Here is a 19,999-nt window from a genome sequence, read left to right as displayed (position 1 = left end):
TAATCCTGGGAGGGAAAAGCAATTGGCCACGTTACAAGCTACCGCTGGCGACATCGTGAAACAGCTGCCAAGTGGAAAGCATTAGCACCGGCTTGCCTTGTCGTCGTGCTAACTGAGGGCAGTAACGTTAGTTAATTGGCATGTCACGGTGACATCCATATGAACACTAGCTAGCTGTCTTCACAGATGAATGGGTAAAAGTTAGTTTAACCTCTCTAGGGTATGTGGGATGTTAGCGTCCCACCTTGCCAACAGCCAGTGAAATAGCAGAGCGATAAATTCAAAACAACAAAAATCTCAATTCAAATTTCTCACACATACAAGTATTATACACCATTTTAAAGATGATCTTCTCATTAATCCAACCACAGTGTCCGATTTCAAAAAGGCTTTACGGCGAAAGCATAGCATTAGATTATGTTAGGACAGCACCTAGACAAGAAAAACCACACAGCCATTTTCCAAGCAAGGAGAGGCGTCACAAAACCCAGAAATACAGCTAAAATTAATCACTGACCTTTGATGATCTTCATCAGATGGCACTCATAGGACTTCATGTTACACAATACATGTATGTTTTGCTTGATAAAGTTCATATTTATATCCAAAACCCCCATTTTACATTGGCGTGTAATGTTCAGAAATGTTTTGCCTCCAAAACGCCCGGTGAATGAGCACATCAATTTACAGAAATACTCATCATAAACTTTGATAAAAGATACAAAGTGTTATGCACAGAATTATAGATAAACTTCTCCTTAATGCAACCGCTGTGTCAGATTTCAGAAAAGCTTTACGGCGAAAGCAAACTTTGCAATAATCTGAGTACAGCGCTCAGACATCAAAACAAGCCATACAGATACCCGCCATTTTGGAGTCAACAGAAGTCACAAATAGCATTATAAATATTCACTTACCTTTGATGATCTTCATCAGAATGCACTCCCAGGAATCCCAGTTCCACAATAAATGTTTTGTTTCGATAAAGTCCATATTTATGTCTAAATACCTCCTTTTTGTTCGTGCGTTCAGTCGAGTAATCCAAATGCACTGTGCTCGCGCAGTAAATTCAGACGAAAAGTCAAAAATGTTATATTACAGTTCGTAGAAACATGTCAAACAATGTATAGAATCAATCTTTAGGATGTTTTTATCATAAATCTTCCATAATATTCCAACCGGACGATTCCTTGGTCTTCAGAAATGAAATGGAACACACCTAACGGGAGCGCGCGTGATTGAGCTCATGTCATTTTCACATTCATCTGATTCAAACAGCTTTTATTCTCTCCCCATTCACAGTAGAAGCGTGAAACAATGTTCTAAAGACTGTTGACATCTAGTGGAAGGCTTAGGACGTGCAAAATGACCCCACATACACTGTATATTAGATAGGCAATCACTTGAAAAACTACAACCTCAGATTTCCACACTTCCTGGTTGGATTTTTTCTCAGGTTTTTGCCTGTCATATGAGTTCTGTTATACTCACATACATCATTCAAACAGTTTTAGAAACTTCAGAGTGTTTTCTATCCAAATCTAGCTTCTGGGCTTGAGTAGCAGGCAGTTTACTACGGGCACACTTTTCATCCGGACGTCAAAATACTGCCCCGTACCCAAGCGAGGTTAAAGTACATTTGCTGTCATCGCCTAGGGACTAGCCAGCTAACTAACCTAACATGCTGACCAGACCGTGCGCGAGCATTGCAAAATAAATGTAGAAATCCATGTTATTCAATTATTGCACCCACACTTTGCGCGCGCCAACAAGTGTCTGCGTTGCCAAGGGCTAAAATAGAAGTAATTCCTATTTCTGACACAGATCGCGCTGCAAGTCCTGCCTCTCCCATCTCCTCATTGGTTTAGGGAAGCAGGTACCCACGTGCCCTCTCCTCATTGGTTATACCCACGTGGGTGATTGAAAGACGAACTGTTTTGACGGTTGTCGTGGTAATACTATGAAAGTTTAGATGCCAATCACCATATAAGTTCAAAGATGAAAAAGCCTGGAAGGAGGAGAGATGACTAGAAACGATTCGGTTGACCATTTTATGTGTATTAATTGTCGGAGTAGAGGACCTTGTCCATTTCAGGTAAAATAACAACTCAATGTTTATATCCCAGGACAAATTAGCTAGCAACAGCAAGCTAGCTAAACAGGACAAATTAGCTAGCATGTGCAAGCTAGCTAGCTAAATTGCCATACGTTTAATGCTTTTCGACCTGTCCTCAAATTAATGTAATTGGTTCAGAGTTTGCTTTGATATTTTAACCTGCGTGTCGTGATCGCGTTTGGTGTGGGGGGACAAAATAAATGTATGCACGATGGTGCACGCGCACAGCCGGTTTGGGTTCCGTGTAACTCTCTACCTACGAAAAGCTCCAAATCGCATGCCGAGAAAATGTAAATTTCTGTGTCACTTCCATCTGCAGCTGTATACCATCTACTCATAACCAACTTTTTCACACCTGTGGTCTCTCTCTGGCAGTGTTGTGTTCGAGACCACCTAAAGATAGACCGATTCAATACCAAGTCAAGACCAGAAAAATACAAATTCAAGACCATGACTGTCATTTTGTCAAAACACCATCATAAGAGTTCAAAATGTCCAGTATTTCTGTATTCATATTTCAGAACAACATATAGATTCTTTAGACATTCAAAATAGTGAAAAAAATCCATGCTGAGGAAAAATAGAGCCACTCTACAAATTATTACTAACCCAAACACAGTGGGGAACAATTGGCCTTCTACACCTTCAGAGAAGGGCTAAGAATTAATAAAATGATTATAATAACATAATAATATTAATTATATTATTTTCAATGATGTTCTGATTTAATCACGTCAGTTTTTGTTGGAAAAGAAAGGGTTAACACTGAAGAGAAAAAAATATCCAATCAGGATTTTTCTTTGCTGGTATCTGGGGAGATAAATCTAGCTTGCCAAGTCAGCCATCAGCTAGGCAATCAGAAGCTAGATAAAGGCATCTGCCATTCAACTGCATTAGGGCAACATTTTGGAATGACAGTGGAATCAACCAATCACATTTTGACTTAAAGGGTGGGACAGTTTTTTACCAAAACTTATGGAAACTTGGCCCTTCTAGCTTTTGTTGTTGGCTAGTTTGCGTTGGCTGCAGCAGGTGATATCAAAGAGGTTGTTGATAATTTGTTAGCTTCTCCCTTCTCAAGAATAACTTTCAACAAGAAGTTAAGTTTCAAATGATCATCATCTGGTGAGTGGAACTGTGTTATTTATTGCAGAGCGCTTCCTGTTGTTAGCCATCTCTTTGAAAATAACTTGTGTGTGTGGAACATTATTGCATTTAAATTGGAACTGACAGCATTTTAGCAACATGACATCTTATTAAAATCTGTTCATAGACACCCCCAGGAAGAATGACACTCTTTTTTTAAAATTCTGACAAGTGACCACTTAGATATGGTCATTTTCAAGATTTCATGAATTCATAGAATGTTTGGGAATTACATATGCTAAGGCATTTGTGAAAATTATATAGCAAAATAGAGTGGGAAAGCAGCCGTGCGTTTGCACAATTAATAGACACTGCGGTAAATAAAACCATCTGTCTTGTCCAGGACCGGAGTCTACACAGACCAGTGCGCTGTAGCCAATCTGAGCTACAGTAGGCCTTTATACAAACAAGCCATTTGCAACACGGACCTACCATCATTCACTTTGACCCTTACTGTGTGTTTATAGATCATTAGAATGTATTCGCCAAAAGCCACAAAATACACCTGAATGGATTTTTGCAAATATGTAAATACAACAGGAGTTCTCTTACATTTGGGAACTTTACAGTCCTATTGATTAAACAACCATGAAAAGGTAGGCTCTCTCTCCCTCAGTTATGCACATCAACAACAAGATCAACAACTAATGCTAGCCAGGGCAAGAGGAGATAAAATCTAACGAAGGTACTTTAGATAAACCCTCAAACTTCTTCAGCTAGTCGGCTGTCAAAATTGCACTAATAAACGATGGGGAATTGTAGATTCCTCGTCCTTCTGCAGCTTGTTGGCTAGCTTGCTAACTGCCTACTTCCACACAAATGAGAGAACACCTTACTGACAATTTGACTTGCCGTAGCAGAGCTGCTTAAACCTCTTGGGGCTAGGGGGCAGTATTGAGAATTTAGAAAAAAATATGTGCCCATTTTTAACTGCCTCCTACACCAACTCAGAAGCTAGAATATGTATATTATTGTTCAGGTTTGGATAGAAAACACTCTGAATGGTGTCTAAGTATAACAGAACTCATATGGCAGTCAAAACCCTGAGACAAATTCTGACAGGAAGTGGATACCTGATGTGTTGAATTACCTTTAACCTGTTAGGGCTAGGGGGCAGTATTTACACCGCCGGATAAAAAAACGTACCCGATTTAATCTGGTTACCACTCCTACCCAGTAACTAGAATATGCATATACTTATTACATATGGATAGAAAACACCCTAAAGTTTCTAAAACTGTTTGAATGGTGTCTGTGAGTATAACAGAACTCATTTGGCAGGCAAAAACCTGAGAAGGTTTCATGCAGGAAGTGGCCTGTCTGACAAGGTGTTGTTGTTCTTGCTTCTGTTTATTGAAGAGTCAGGATCTTAGCTGTAACGTGACATTTCCCACGGCTCCAATAGGCTCTCAGAGCCCGGGAAAAACCTGAACGATGACGAGGCAGCCTCAGGCTGAAACACATAATCGCCTTTGCCAAGTGGCCCATCAGAGGACAATGGAATTAGGCGCGTCCCCGATTCGACCCAGTGATATATTTTCCTTCGGCTGTTTATCTAATTGCAGATTCCCGGTCGGAATATTATCGCTTTTTTACGAGAAAAATGGCATAAAAATTGATTTTAAACAGCGGTTGACATGCTTCGAAGTACGGTAATGAAATATTTAGAAATCTTTTGTCACGAAATGCGCCGTGCGTGCGACCGTTATTTACCATTGGGATAGTGTCTGGGACGCACGAACAAAACGTCGCTGTTGGAACATAACTATGGATTATTTTGGACCAAACCTACATTTGTTATTGAAGTAGAAGTCCTGGGAGTGCATTCTGACGAAGAACAGGAAAGGTAAGACCATTTTTCTTATAGTAAATCTGATATTGGTGAGTGCTAAACCTGCTGGGTGTCTAAATAGCTAGCCCTGTGATGTGCTTTCACCGAAAAGCTATTTTAAAATCGGACATATCGAGTGCATAGAGGAGGTCTGTATCTATAATTCTTAAAATAATTGTTATGCTTTTTGTGAACGTTTATCGTGAGTAATTTAGTAAATTGTTAGTAAATTCGCCGGAAGTTTGCGGGGGTATGCTAGTTCTGAACGTCACATGCTAATGTAAAAAGCTGTTTTTTGATATAAATATGAACTTGATTGAACAAAACATGCATGTATTGTATAACATAATGTCCTAGGTGTGTCATCTGATGAAGATCATCAAAGGTTAGTGCTGCATTTAGCTGTCTTCTGGGTTTTTGTGACACTATATGCTAGCTTGAAAAATGGGTGTCTGATTATTTCTGGCTTGGTACTCTGCTGACATAATCTAATGTTTTGCTTTCGTTGTAAAGCCTTTTTGAAATCGGACAGTGTGGTTAGATTAACGAGAGTCTTGTCTTTAAATAGCTGTAAAATAGTCATATGTTTGAGAAATTGAAGTAATAGGATTTTTAAGGTATTTGAAAATCGCACCACAGGATTCAACTGGCTGTTACGTAGGTGGGACGAATTCGTCCCGCCTGCCCCATAGAGGTTAAGCCTATGCCATTGAAACACAGGGGCTTATTAATTGTTGAGCACTTCCTATGGCTTCCACTAGATGTCACCAGTCTTTAGAAAGTGTTTTGAGTCTTATACTGTGAGAACTGAACGAACAAGAGCCTTGGAACGGTGGTGGCCGATTAGACTCTGGCGCGCGAGTTCATGTTGGGTACTCGCGTTCCAATACGTTTTAAAAGAGAATGCAAACGTCCGCCTTGAATATTATTCATGTTCTGGTTAAAAAAGGCACTAATGATTTATGCTATACAACGTTCGACATGTTTGAACGAACGTAAATATTTTTTCCCCCTCGTTTATGAAGACAAGTCCGGCGAGCATAGATCATGTGCTAACAACATGGAGCTTTTTGGACATAAATTATGAGCTTTTTCGAACAAAACTACATTTGTTATGGACCTGGGATTCCTGGAAGTGACATCTGATGAAGAGAATCAAAGGTAATGGATTATTTACATAGTATTTTCGATTTTAGATCTCTCCAACATGGCGGTTAGTCTGTATCGCAAAGCGTATTTTTCTGGGCGCAGTGCTCAGATTATTGCAAAGTGTGATTTCCCAGTAAGGTTATTTTTAAATCTGGCAATCCGGTTGCGTTCAAGAGATGTAAATCTATAATTCTTTGAATGACAATATAATATTTTACCAATGTTTTCGAATAGTAATTATTGAATTTGTTGTGCTGCTTGACTGGCGGTTATTGGAGGGAAACGATTTCCTCAACATCAACGCCATAGTAAAACGCTGTTTTTGGATATAAATATGAACTTGATAGAACAAAAAATGCATGCATTGTCTAACATAATGTCCTAGGAGTGTCATCTGATGGAGATTGTCAAAGGTTAGTGCATCATTTTAGCTGGTTTTCTGCTTTTGGTGACGCCTGTCTTTGAATTGACAAAACATTACACACAGCTATTGTCAATGTACTCTCCTAACATAATCTAACTTTATGCTTTTGCCGTAAAGCCTTTTTGAAATCGGACAACGTGGTTAGATTAAGGAGTTGTTTATCTTTCAAAGGGTGTAAGATAGTTGTATGTTTGAGAAATTTGAATTATGACATTTAATTGTTTTCAAATTTGGCGGTCTTGATATTTCACCTGTTGTTGATAGGGTGTACCAGGGGTGGGACGCTTGCGTCCCACATAGCCCATAGAGGTTAAGTTGTTTATCTAGACTGTTCTTGACTATTACTTTTTTGTCTACGTTTACTGACACCAGTAATATTCAGCAGGTGTTGCGCATTCGTAAATTCATTAGTTGTTCTAAATGCATTAGTTGTTCTGCACTCTGGCACACTCAGATAAGAGTGCTCTGAAATCTGAGTAGATAGCATATCTCTTGCATTCACAAATTCACTGTGGCTAACTGGATAACAGTCGTTCCAAGTTCTTGCTAGCTAACCAAATGACACCTGCATCTCCATCTGTGTATAGTCACCAAAAAATGATATGAGGGGAAAATGTCTCACTCACCCACTCCTCCAATGGCATGTCATCCTCCTAGCAGCTAGCTAGCTAACGTTAGGCTCTGTGTTTTTAGCTTGCTACATAAATAGATATGCTAGCCTATTAGCCACATTATGACTGACTTGTGATCATTGCTCTTGCTAGTTTTATTGTATCGACATTCCCAGCCTTAGTTACATTCGTCCGTTTTTGTCCAGAATATTGAGTAACTGAAACAGTGTATCCTGTATGGAGGCAGTAAATAATGTATCAGGCCAACTGTGATTTACAACCTGTCAGTTCTACTTTAAACTTTAGGTCACTTTGTGTGCTAAACGGGAAATGTTTATGCAATGGGAAGTAATAGTTACATTTCGACTGGGAAATGTTTAATGGTCGTGTTTTTGTATTATTATGATTGGGACCTACTGTCTTATTATGTCAGAGTTTATGGACTGCTTATCCTTTAACATCATGCTGTATGTGACTGCTGTCTTTCCATCGGCCCTATGCAATGGTGTAGTGGTACCTGGAGAAGTGGGTATACTCATATTTTGCCAAAAGCTCCCAAACGGTCCACCCAGTGAAGGAAAAGTACCCAGTGTGAAAAATCCTGTTTTCCTATCCATTTTCAGATTTTTACTCCCAAAATCACCCTTTTTTAAAAAGAAAAAATACAAAAATGTGACAGTCTAAGTCCACAACAATGCTTAAACCACATCAATCTGATTGGGCGGGGTGTCAGGGCCTGGCTACCCAGTGGGTGTGGCCTTTGTCCACCCAGGTCCATCCATGATGCAAACAGCTCATGATGACAATTGCGCATCATAAATAGCCTACTAACCAACACTTAGGACTAAACTTTTTCAATACCTAGTTTGCATACCGACTGTTTCCTTAGTTAGCATTTACTGGTAGATATCAAAAGTTGAAACGTCTTTCCTACCCTACCGGCTACCGATGTCATTCTTCTGTGAGCTGCTCCATGCCAAAACCAGTTGAGAGCTGCACACTCTTGCTGCCTGGAGATGATATTCCACTGAAACTTGGCTATGTGTGCGGTGCGCGCATGTGAATATAATTCACGTGCTTTGTGATTGTATAGGCTACTTTGTGCATGATTTCTCCATTGTACTACATAATTGATAAGTTGTATACCTTCACTACACTACTTTGATATGCATCAGTAGGGATTAAGAAGAAGTGATACCCTCCACTACACCAGTGGCCCTTTGTGTTTTACAAAAAGTGCACTCTCCTACATGAGTGCGCTGGTATTTTGGTTGCTGTCCTTTCAGAATCACCAACCTGTTACACACTGAAGGCCTACAGGTTCACCACTGTGCAAACATGTCTATAATAGATATAAAGGGTTTTAAGATACTGTATTAATGTTTCAAGTAAGGAGTGTATATATTTGGTCTGGCGAAGCAGTTTTATGCATTCCCTGAATGGAAGCTGATAATTGAGTTTTTTACTCAGCTCTTGGCTGGTCTCAGGAAGAAATGTATGTGAATCAAGTGAAAATATATTATAGATTTTGTTTTGTGTTTGATAAATTCCACATTTATACTAATAGTCAACCATATATCAAAGATGGGGAGAAGGGGTTGAGTGAGAGAATGATCATTGTGTGAGGGAAAGGTGTGGTGCATAGAGTACCTGACATTCTGTGTAGGGTTCCATCTCTCAGAGGGCAGCTCTCCGCTCTGGGGGTCGTCCACTGGGGGGTGCAGGATGGAGATACACACGTCCCCGTTCTACAGGAACACAAACAGGTCAGTTACCAGCAATACATTTGTGACACTGCCACATATCTAACAGTGCGCAAATCAAGAAAATGTCTCAGGAGGAGATGCAAACCCTTCTGCCAAATGGTCCCTTTCATGAACTAGAGCTAGGCTCTGAGCCTGAGGACATGAACCAACAGCACTCGGGTGTCCCTATCCAAATTACGCCCATCTTTGGTCCATTCGTCACAATGAGAAATCCTGTGGGGGAAATAACTTTATTGCTCAGCTCACTGTACATCTCAGACCATGAAGAGGAGGGGGAAAGCGGGGATGAACAGAGTGAGGAGCCACCCAAATCAGCCTACTGTGAGGGAGGAAATTGAGTTGGTCAGCAATAATCTTGATAAATGACTAAGCACAGTTAATGGTCTTGTGGATGATTTGAAAAAATCCTTGGTGAGTGCCATAAATAGAGAGGAAAGCCTGAGAGGCTATGTCAACGCAAAAATTGACGAAATGGAGAACCACAAAGGATTCCATTAAGCAACTGGAAAAAGGGGTGTTTGAATGCATCTTGAGGAGGGATGAGAAATGGAAGAATGAGGTGCATAAACTCAAGAACTACCACTAGTATTCCTGGTCCTGGTGCATTTGGCCTAGGCACCCCAGGCCTGAGCACCCTGGCTGGTTCACAAGGCCATGCGTCAGGTGCCAATCATTTCTCCACGCCTCCAATCTGCATGGAGTTCCCTCACTTTGATGGTTCCAAGGACATCTCAGATATCTTGAACTTTTTGGAGCAATGTGACAATTTCCTATCCGTGAGACCTTTGTCAAACCCTGAGCTGATGGGGACCCTATCTAATGTTCTCAAAGGACCAGCCATGAGCTGGTGGATGGCAGAAAATAAGAAAATCACCACCTGAGTGAAGCTCAAAGAGGCGTTCCAAGTAGCATTTTTGCCAACTGACTACTTAACAGAGGTAGAGAAGAAACTAAGAGATATGGTTCAACTTCCAACTCAGTCTGAGGGACTTTGCTTATGATTTCCGAGCACTTTGTTTGAAGTGGAAGCCTAACATCACAGAACCAGAGCTGGTGAGAAAAATTCTCAACTGTAACCCTCGGGTGGCGGTTTGCCTCAGAGGAACAGTGGGGGTCAGGAATTTCCAATATGAAGCGGTACTTGATACAGGGTGTACTTTCACCCTGATGCAGAAAAGCCTCTGGCAGAAAATCACATGTCCAGGAGAGCAGTTGTGAGAGAACCAAAGTTCTCCCCTGGCAGATGGTAAAGTGCATGGTGCTTTCAGAAAAGTTCAGCTCCTTTACAACTGGCATAACAGCATGTGGTCTTTGGAAACGTTCATTTTAGAGGATGACCATTTGGCGTTTCCTATCATCTTGGGTCTTGACTTCCTCACCAAGACCAAAACCATAATCGACCTTGGGGAAAAGACGTATGGGGTGTGTAATCAAAGAAAATACTATTTTTTTCCCCTTAGAGGCTCAAGCCCAGTGAGGTCACACCGGGAAACAAGAGCACAAAAATATGGAACAACAACCCAAGTCAGTCTGTATAGTCGTGGCCATAAGTTTTGAAATGACACAAATATTAATTTCCACAAAGTTTGCTGCATTAGTGTCTGTAGATATTTTTGCAGAATATCAGTCTGTCCCTGATGTTTTTCCTGGAGAGAAGTGGCTTCTTTGCTGCCCTTCTTGACACCAAGCCATCCTCCAAAAGTCTTTGCCTCACTGTACGTGCAGATGCACTCACACTTGCCTGCTGCCATTCCTGAGCAAGCTCTGTACTGGTGGTGCCCTGATCCCGCAGCTGAATCAACTTTAGGAGACGGTCCTGGCGCTTGCTGGACTTTCTTGGGCGCCCTGAAGCCTTCTTCACAACAATTTGAACCGCTCTCCTTGAAGTTCTTGATGATCCGATAAATGGTTGATTTAGGTGCAATCTTACTGGCAGCAATATCCTTGCCTGTGAAGCCCTTTATGTGCAAAGCAATGATAACGGCACACGTTTCCTTGCAGGTAACCATGGTTGACAGAGGAAGAACAATGATTCTAAGCACCACCCTCCTTTTGAAGCTTCCAGTCTGTTATTCGAACTCAATCAGCATGACAAAGTGATCCCAAGCCTTGTCCTCGTCAACACTCACACCTGTGTTAATGAGAGAATCACTGACATGATGACAGCTGGTCCTTTGCGGCAGGGCTGAAATGCTGTGGAAATGTTTTTTGGGGATTCAGTTCATTTGCATGGCAAAGAGAGACTTTGCAATTAATTGCAATTCATCTGATCACTCTTCATACCATTCTGGAGTATATGCAAATTGCCATCATACAAACTGAGGCAGCAGACTTTGTGAAAATTAATATTGGTGTCATTCTCAAAACATTTGGCCACGACAGTACATCGCTGTGCCTACAACACCCTCGACACTCCTAGACGATCCAGAGTGTTCTGCTCTTTTCTCCAACTTGCAGTCTGAGGTTCAATTCCTCTTCCAATCACGGCCCTATGTGTTCTGGTCGACTAGGGAAAACCACGGATGAGGCACACAAAATCTACACCAAAGACAAAGTCCAAGTCCGCTGCAGGGCCTACAGTGTCACCCTACAAGAGAAAGATTATTGTAGATAAAGTGGAAGAAATGGGACAAAATCCTTGAGCCTTCACAATCTGTTTGGGCTGCTCCTGTAGTGCTGGTGGGGAAACCGGATGGTTCCCAGAGGTTCTGCACTGACTTCAGAGGGATGAATGCAAAGACGCACAAGGATGCTTATCCTATGCCCATCATGCACAACCTCCTGGAGTCTCTACATGGAGCTTCCGGTTTCATTACCCTGGATCTGAAGTCAGGGCATTGTCAAGTAGCAATAGTTGAGGAGAGAAAGGCCAAGACAGCGATCATCACTCAGATAGGCCTTTATCAGTTCAAAGCGATGCCGTTTGGGCTTAAGAACGCCGGTGCTACCTTCCAGCACATTATGGAGAAAGTTCTAGGGAACCTGAGAGAACAGATCTGTTTTGTCTACATTTTATTATATGACTGTGTTCTCTCCCAACCCAGAGCAACCTGTGAAAGACTTGGAGGCTGTGTTCTCAATGCTTCATGACGCTAAGGTATTCAAAGACCAGCTGAAGTTCTTGAGTCACATTGTGAGAGGTGTTGAGACAGATCCAGCCAAAACGACAGTGATGACAGACTATCCGGTTCTACATGACCTCAAAAGTCTACACAGGTTTCTTGAGCTGGTAGCCTGGTACTTCAAATTCATTCCCCACTTTGCAGATCTAGCATCCCCTCTGAATCGGCTTAAGGGAAAGGAAGTGGTCTGGAAATGGATTGAATGAGTGTCAGAACAGTTTTGAGCATTTGAAGCAGGCTCTTGTTAATGCACCAGTGTTGGCTCAGCCAGACCTATTGCAGACATTCCAAGTCCAAACGGATGCCAGTGATGTAGATTTGGTGCGGTCCTCACTCAACTGACAGAAGGTGGAGAAAGAGTCATTGCATATGCCTCACGGCATTAAAGTAGCTGAACACAACTACTCAACATCGGAAAAGGAGTGCCTCACAGTGGTGTGGGCAATCGAAAAGGGGAGGCATTATCTTGAGGGGTTTGAGTTGGATGTATTTAATGATCACTTGGCACTTACATGGGTGTTCATCAGCCCCAAAATGTCTTCCAGGCTCACACGCTGGATGTTGTGCCTTCAGGAATTCCAGTTCAGAGTGAATTACCAGAATGGACATCAGAACATTGTTCCTGATGCTCTGTCCAGAGCAGTGGCTCCAGCAGCAAGCCAAGAAGCATACATTGCAGGCACCACCACTCAAAGCCTTTGCATTCTTCCCACCTCTATTGCTGAGATTGCTGAAACTCAAGCTCAGGACCAAGAGGTTAGTGACCTTAGGAAGAACAAAGAAGCTTCCAGTGAGCGTCCAGGTCGGATTGGATTCGAAGTACTCCAAGGAATCCTGTACAGGAGGATCCCTGTTAAAGGAGAAGTCAATAAATATCAACTTGTGGTAACAAAGGCCTTGACTCCCTTTATCTGGATTACTTTTATGACCTTTCACTGGCCTGCCATCTTGGACGGCTGAAGACTCTTTTTCGCATCTTGGAGGTTGCCTGGTGGTAATCTGTTTCCAGGACGTATGGGAACATGTGAAAGCCTGTACAGTTTGCCAACAATACACACCTTCACCCACTCAGGAGTCCCTGAGTACCTCATATCTGATTGTGGACCCCAGTTCACAGGAACGGTTATGGAGGATCTTTGTAAATCATAGGAGGGTGACACATGTTTACCACAAGTTACCGTCCACAAGCCAATCTTACAGAGAGACACAATCATACCATCAAGACTCGGATTGCCTCTTTTATAAAAGAACATCACTGGAACTGGCCTAAATGGATTCCTGAGTTCCGTTATGCCATCAACACGGCAAAACATGAAACAACCGGAAAAATCCCTGCTGAGCTTTCCATGGAGAGGAATCTCCAAGGGCCTCTGGAGAGGATGATCTCAACAGCTCCATCTCCGCACCAACTGCCTTACAACCTCAGAGACAGCAGGCAATGGCAAAAGAAGTAAAACGGAGAGTGGGCATTTGCCTGGCCAGACAAACCAAATACTATAATGCCTGCAGGAAACATGCACACTTCCTGTCGGGAGATTTGGTCTGGGTAAAGGCACGTCCACTTTCTAAAGCATCTGACTATTTCTCGTCCATTCTTGCACTGAAGTGGTCCGGTCCGGCAATGATTCTCTGTCATATGTTAAAATAATTCCATTCTGTATGGATGAGAGAGATTGTGGCCTAAAAAGAGCACTACTGCTTTAAGAAGGGCAGCTGAAAAAGGTATGAATGAGGAATTGAGGAACATGGAGGGGAGGTGTGTTTTTCCATAGCCTTCCTGGGAGATGAAGACACCGGGTAAACCGCATAGGCACCAGTTACAAATTGCGAGACGAGAACTGAAGCCTGCAAAACACAGTCCATGCCTTCCTTTGTTGGGATGTATTGTTTGGCACTGGGAACGTGTTCCTGAAATGTCCGATTATTTCCTTGTTTGGGATGAACGAAATGGATCACAGAGAAAGTTTAATGACTTATAAACTCCGGTGAGATCCGTCCATTTTCCCCCTCATTGTTTTTGTGATCATCCACTGCTGGCTATCTTTTTGCTTTCTGGGGGGAAATATTATTTAAATTCGCAAAGACTATTAACTGAACTGAATTAACTAAAGGGGATCAAAAAGGGGAAAATAAAGAACAGAATTATAAATTAATAATTTCCTGGTTGGGCAAAACCAAATAGGCTTTTCTAGCCAAATCTGAACTTGAGTTTAACCAAAACATAAGGTTATTGGGTCATTGCGATGGTTATTGAATATTTGGGTGTGTTTGCTAAAATTATGCATTTAAATTATAGTATTTGTGGGGGTTATTTTGTTATCCTTTTATTTCTGAAGCATATCATTTGTGTTGAAGATAGGGTTTTGTGTTGTTTTTTTGAAATCCATATGATTTCATTGACAAAACACCTGTGTTTCGTTGTTTTTCTTGCTATAAACCCTCCTTAAAAAGTCTATTAAGTGTGATTGTTATACATTACACAACTGGTGGGTCTGATCCTGAATACTGATTGGTTAAAACCACATTCCAGCCGGTGTCTATTCCACAAGTTACCACCGGCTAAATCTGTGACGTTAAGATGCCAATTTACTTTGTTCCATTGGACTGCATAATCCACTGTCTCATCAGCCCAGCCAGGCAATTTGAATTGATCAATGAAGTCACCGATTAGTTAGGAACTCCCCTCACCTGGTTGTCTAGGTCTTAATTGGAATGAGTTTGACACCTCTTATCTATACATACACCAGGCCACTGTTAAAGTATATGATAGCAACAGAGTCAAAGTATTTATAATAGAAGATAAGTTAAAGCTATTCAGAGACAAAAGGACGTTGGACTATTATGTAGGGGAAAAGCCAAAGAAAGAGGTGATTGTGTAATGACAGATAGGGTGAGTGTTGTTCTTTCTCTTACCTCGTAGATGTTGGGGTGCCACATCTTGGTGAGGAAGCGGAAGGCCGGAGGAGAGTAAGGATAGTCGATGGGGAACTTGATCTGAGCCTGAGAGAAGAAGAGCACACTAATTAGGGATGCAAGAGGCAGAGGCCAGCTGAATAAGGTGTAAGAGTACAACTCTGGTCAAATGTCTAGTCATAACTACTTTATTTAGGCCCATCTTAGCTTGGTACCAGATCAGTATGCTTTAGTCAACTCCTCTATCGTTGTCATGCCATAGACATTGGAGTCGAGGCTATGGGTAATTTCCATTCAAAACGACCCATGAGCACCAACATGTGAAATGTATAGGATTGGCCTGAGTACGTGGGGCGGGGCCAAGTGCAAGTGGATCTTTCCAAATTCAACAGACATGCATTGCATTAACCAGCCTGATAATAGCTCATTTCCAATGTGATTACATTTATCTACTCTGAATAGAATAGGAATGGAGTTACAGGCCTACTCAGGCTGGTTATAGGTAGACTATCACATTCAACCTATACTGTAGTAGACCATATAGCCCATCTATCAGAAACGGGTAATTTGGTTCCATTTCAACATATTTATTAGTGAAACCAAAGTGCTCTAACCTATATAAATTAAATCCAATAGCCTAGTACACACACACCAAACATTTTCAAAAATGTTCAAATCAAAAGGCTATTGCACAGAAAAACTTAGTCGGGTGCATCGTAAATTCAGAACCACTGGAAAGAAACATAATAAACTAAAGCACTGATCATTGGGAACGAGATCAGAATGACTGCTAAGGCTTGATCCATAAATGAAATAGGTAGCCTACAAAAACAATCCATATGTTCAAATCAAAAGGCCTGACTAATATGTCATCAATAACGCAGCCAATTCCAGAGTCCCCGGTGGCGACACAGTCAGAAAACAAAAGATGGTTTATTTCATTTTTAAATCTCTGACGAAGGCCAAGAGAACAAGAAACACTTTTCGGGGAGAAAACAGAAAGTTCCCCCCCCAAAAAAGACTTCTGTTTTCAATGATGTAGCCTACAATGCAATACTCATGATCATTTTAAGGAAAACAAAAACTACTAATCCGGGTGTACACTACATGATTTCAGCCCCGATTTAGCTGTCCCATTCCCAGACAAGTTTTTGAAATCGTCACCAACACTCACATTAATGTGAGAGGGTCAGAGACGCAATCTGAGGAGAAGGGTGCAACTGCAGCCCGCAATTCGGGGTGTTCAAACACCTCTTTATACATTTTTAAGCTATGACTCCAGTACATAGGCGGGAGGCAGGGGCACACCAGGACAGTAGATGGCGGTAATGCACCATAACGTTACAGGCCAACCACCAATAAACCCCACAGAAGAAGAGGCGGCTAGTACACACCGGTAGTATCCTTCGCCCCCACCTGTCGCATTGTTTTCCCGCAGTTCTGTTAACGACGGCGAGGGCAGGTGTTTGGCAGGCGGGAGCGAAGGACACTATGAGCCAGCTAGTCCTAAGAAGTACTCCGTTACGAGCGACACCAGGAGTGATACCATGTGGTAGCTAGCAAGCTAATTAGCACAAAGTGTCGCTAACAAACTGTGTTGCCCTCACCTCCCGCCTGCTGTGTATTGGAGCAGCAAGCTAGCACATGGTGTCGCCCCAACCTCCCGCCTGCTGTGTATTGGAGCAGGAAGCTAGCTAGGTAGCACACGGTGTCGCCCCAACCTCCCGCCTGCTGTGTATTGGAGCAGCAAGCTAGCTAGGTAGCACACGGTGTCGCCCCAACCTCCCGCCTGCTGTGTATTGGAGCAGGAAGCTAGCTAGGTAGCACACGGTGTCGCCCCAACCTCCCGCCTGCTGTGTATTGGAGCAGCAAGCTAGCTAGGTAGCACACGGTGTCGCCCCAACCTCCTGCCTGCTGTGTATTGGAGCAGCAAGCTAGCTAGGTAGCACACGGTGTCGCCCCAACCTCCCGCCTGCTGTGTATTGGAGCAGGAAGCTAGCTAGGTAGCACACGGTGTCGCCCCAACCTCCCGCCTGCTTTGTATTGGAGCAGCAAGCTAGCTAGGTAGCACACGGTGTCGCCCCAACCTCCCGCCCGCTGTGTATTGGAGCAGCAAGCTAGCTAGGTAGCACACGGTGTCGCCCCAACCTCCCGCCTGCTGTGTATTGGAGCAGGAAGCTAGCTAGGTAGCACACGGTGTCGCCCCAACCTCCCGCCTGCTGTGCTAGAGGGAGGTGGGGGCGACAGGTAGTATCCTTCGGCTCCCGCCTGGTCGGGCACTGTTTCCCAGCAGTTCTGTTAACGACAGTGTTCGGCATGCAGGGGCAAAGGACATTGTCAACCGGTGTCACTCATGCTAGCTAGCAAATAAGATTCCAGTACACAGCAGGCGGGAGAAAAATCCAAAAAAACTCAACACTTTTATTTCCCTTTTGACCCACATTCGAAAGTGTCACACAAACATGAAGATGTCATGCTCGAGGGGGGTGCATTCATGCAGGAACCAATGAGATGCTTGAGGGGGCGGTGTTCATGAAAGAACCAATGGGATGCTCGAGGGTGGGGGGGGGGGGGGGGAATTGCGGGCTGCAGTTGCACACTATTGAATCTGAGGACTACAGATCCCATCTCTAGTCTACATTTGAACACCACTGCAGAAGCTTGCTATTTGGCATTTTCCCAATTAAGTAGCCTAGTTTTGTTGTTTTGCTACTTGAAGAGAACTAGGGCCCATCTCTCGCAGACCACCTCTTCCAATGTATTGTGGAAAAGTGTGCATCAAATTCTACTAGATGAAAAGCTGAAACGAGTATAACATCCTGGCATTTAAACCATACTCGATTTTCAAAATGGCGCATTCGATTTTGGCATACTGAGAATGAGTCATGCAAGATTGCATTGTTTCCCACTATTCGTTGATTTTGGTAGCGTATCCCCATATCTAATTGATCAGCTGTTGTCAAAGCCAAAAGGAGTATGACATCTGGGCATTTAAAGTATACTTGATTTTTGACACAAAGCCCTTGGTGATTGGCACACACATTGCGAATAATAAAGCATGGTACCCCTCCCATTCCTCCAAGGCTCAGGGTTAGCTAGTGGGGGGGGGGGGGGGGGGGTTGTTGGTTTCCTCTCAATAGGGCTGCCTCCCCCCAAAAAAAATAATCTTGGTCGACCGAAAGTCGTCTGTTCTTTCAACCAATCGATTGCTAAACATTTTTAAACTTGTATTTTTCAATATATAGACACACCCCATGTGCTTTAATAAAATCAACTATATGCATTGAGCTTGTCTGATGCTTTAACCTTACGGTTTGATGCCTCAAGAATACGCCAGAGATCTAGATAACCAGAAGAAAAAATACCTGACCCAACTATTCTCCTCCCGCTCCTTCTGGCTTTCAGATTCTGCCATCACTCTCCTGAAGTTGCTGGTAATAGGCTACACATGGAGTCAGCATTCATGTGGAATGAAAATATATCTTACCATTTCTACCGATCTGCGTGCCAGTTATGGTTTTCATATGCACATTTTTGTGAAACAGATTCATTTAAATTTACAATACCGTCTTCATATGTCAAAATCATTGTCATGTGGTTAATCAAAATTCTATCCAAATCTAAATGAAAATGATAAACCTAAAAAGTAACTTCTGTTGCTATTGCCAACTATGTGAAAATAGCCTACATAAAGGCAACAAATAAAAACATTGCAGCCTGCGGTAAAAAGAACTTGAAACATTGTATCAACTATTTAACTGGGTTCTGCCCAAAGCTTGCACTAGTGAACTTTCAACATTGTATAAAATATTCTGGGCCCTAAGTCCCGGAACTTCTAATTTTCTACTGCTTGAGCTCCTGTTCCTCTTATAGAATATTAGCTCAAAAGTACTGTGGCAAGGGCCTCCCGAGTGGCGCAGTGGTTTAAGGCACGTTGTCCGGATTATGGGAGGGTTTGGCCAGCAGGGATGTCCTTGTCCCATCGCGCACTAGCGACTCCAATAGCGGGCCAGGTGCAGTGCACGCTGACACGGTCACCAGGTGCACAGTGTTTCCTCCAACACATTGGTGTGGCTGGCTTCCGGGTCCGACACATTGGTGTGGCTGGCTTCCGGGTTTGACACATTGGTGTGGCTGGCTTCCGGGTCCGACACATTAGTGTGGCTGGCTTCCGGGTCCGACACATTAGTGTGGCTGGCTTCCGGGTCCGACACATTGGTGTGGCTGGCTTCCGGGTCCGACACATTGGTGTGGCTGGCTTCCGGGTTAAGTGGGCATTGTGTCAAGAAGCAGTGCGGCTGGGCTGGATTGTGTTTCGGAGGACGCACGGCTCTCGACCTTCTCTCCCGAGTCCATACGGGAGTTGCAGCGATGAGACAAGACTAACTACTAATTGGATACCACAACATTGGGGAGAAAATGGGGTATACATTTTTTTTAACAATTAAAAAAAAATTCTAGTAGTATTGTGGCGCTCCTGCACCTAAATATAAAACAGTACCAGAACCTATTTCAGTCCAAGTCAAGCAGCCTATTTTATGACGTTTCCACTGGATCAGAGCGTTACATTTTTCCCTTTCACTCCGAGTGGTTATCGAAAGGGAGAGAGCTCGAAAGATGTTTCTAATACTTTGAGGAACTATTGTAATTCTCAATGGATGTAAAAAACGATTTTGTTTGCTTGCTGTTTGAGGTGAAGAAAACATGACTGAGTGGTGGTGTGTTAAGCCAATCAAAAATACTATCAGATCCCCAAATATGCACATTTATGTGCCTACATTTGCGAGCAGGCTAGGTAGCCTGTAGGACCGCTTCTATGTGTGCGCATCTTTACTCAACATTGTCTTTTGTTTGCAGTGCTCCTGTCAATAACTAAATTGACAGAACGGATGGAATTAAATAAACCAAAACTTGTTTCTCA

General features: G+C 42.8%; 1 protein-coding gene across 1 annotated transcript in view; it reads right to left on the bottom strand.

Moving 5' to 3' along the window:
- Positions 1–19,999, bottom strand: part of LOC106584404 (ubiquitin-conjugating enzyme E2 R1) — a 44,120-nt gene that overhangs the window by 11,772 nt on the left and 12,349 nt on the right. The window contains exons 2-3 of the mRNA XM_014169684.3: positions 15,079–15,165; positions 8,928–9,025 (exon numbers count right to left, since the gene is read on the bottom strand). Of these exons, the coding sequence (XP_014025159.1) occupies positions 8,928–9,025; positions 15,079–15,165 (185 nt within the window). The remainder of the gene's footprint in view (positions 1–8,927; positions 9,026–15,078; positions 15,166–19,999) is intronic.

The sequence above is a fragment of the Salmo salar genome, chromosome 23 (genome assembly GCF_965601325.2).
Source record: "Salmo salar chromosome 23, fSalSal1, whole genome shotgun sequence".
In the NCBI taxonomy this organism is placed as follows: Eukaryota; Metazoa; Chordata; class Actinopteri; order Salmoniformes; family Salmonidae; genus Salmo; species Salmo salar.
Note: the sequence above shows the minus strand (reverse complement) of the source record. Positions and strands in the feature narration are given on the sequence as shown.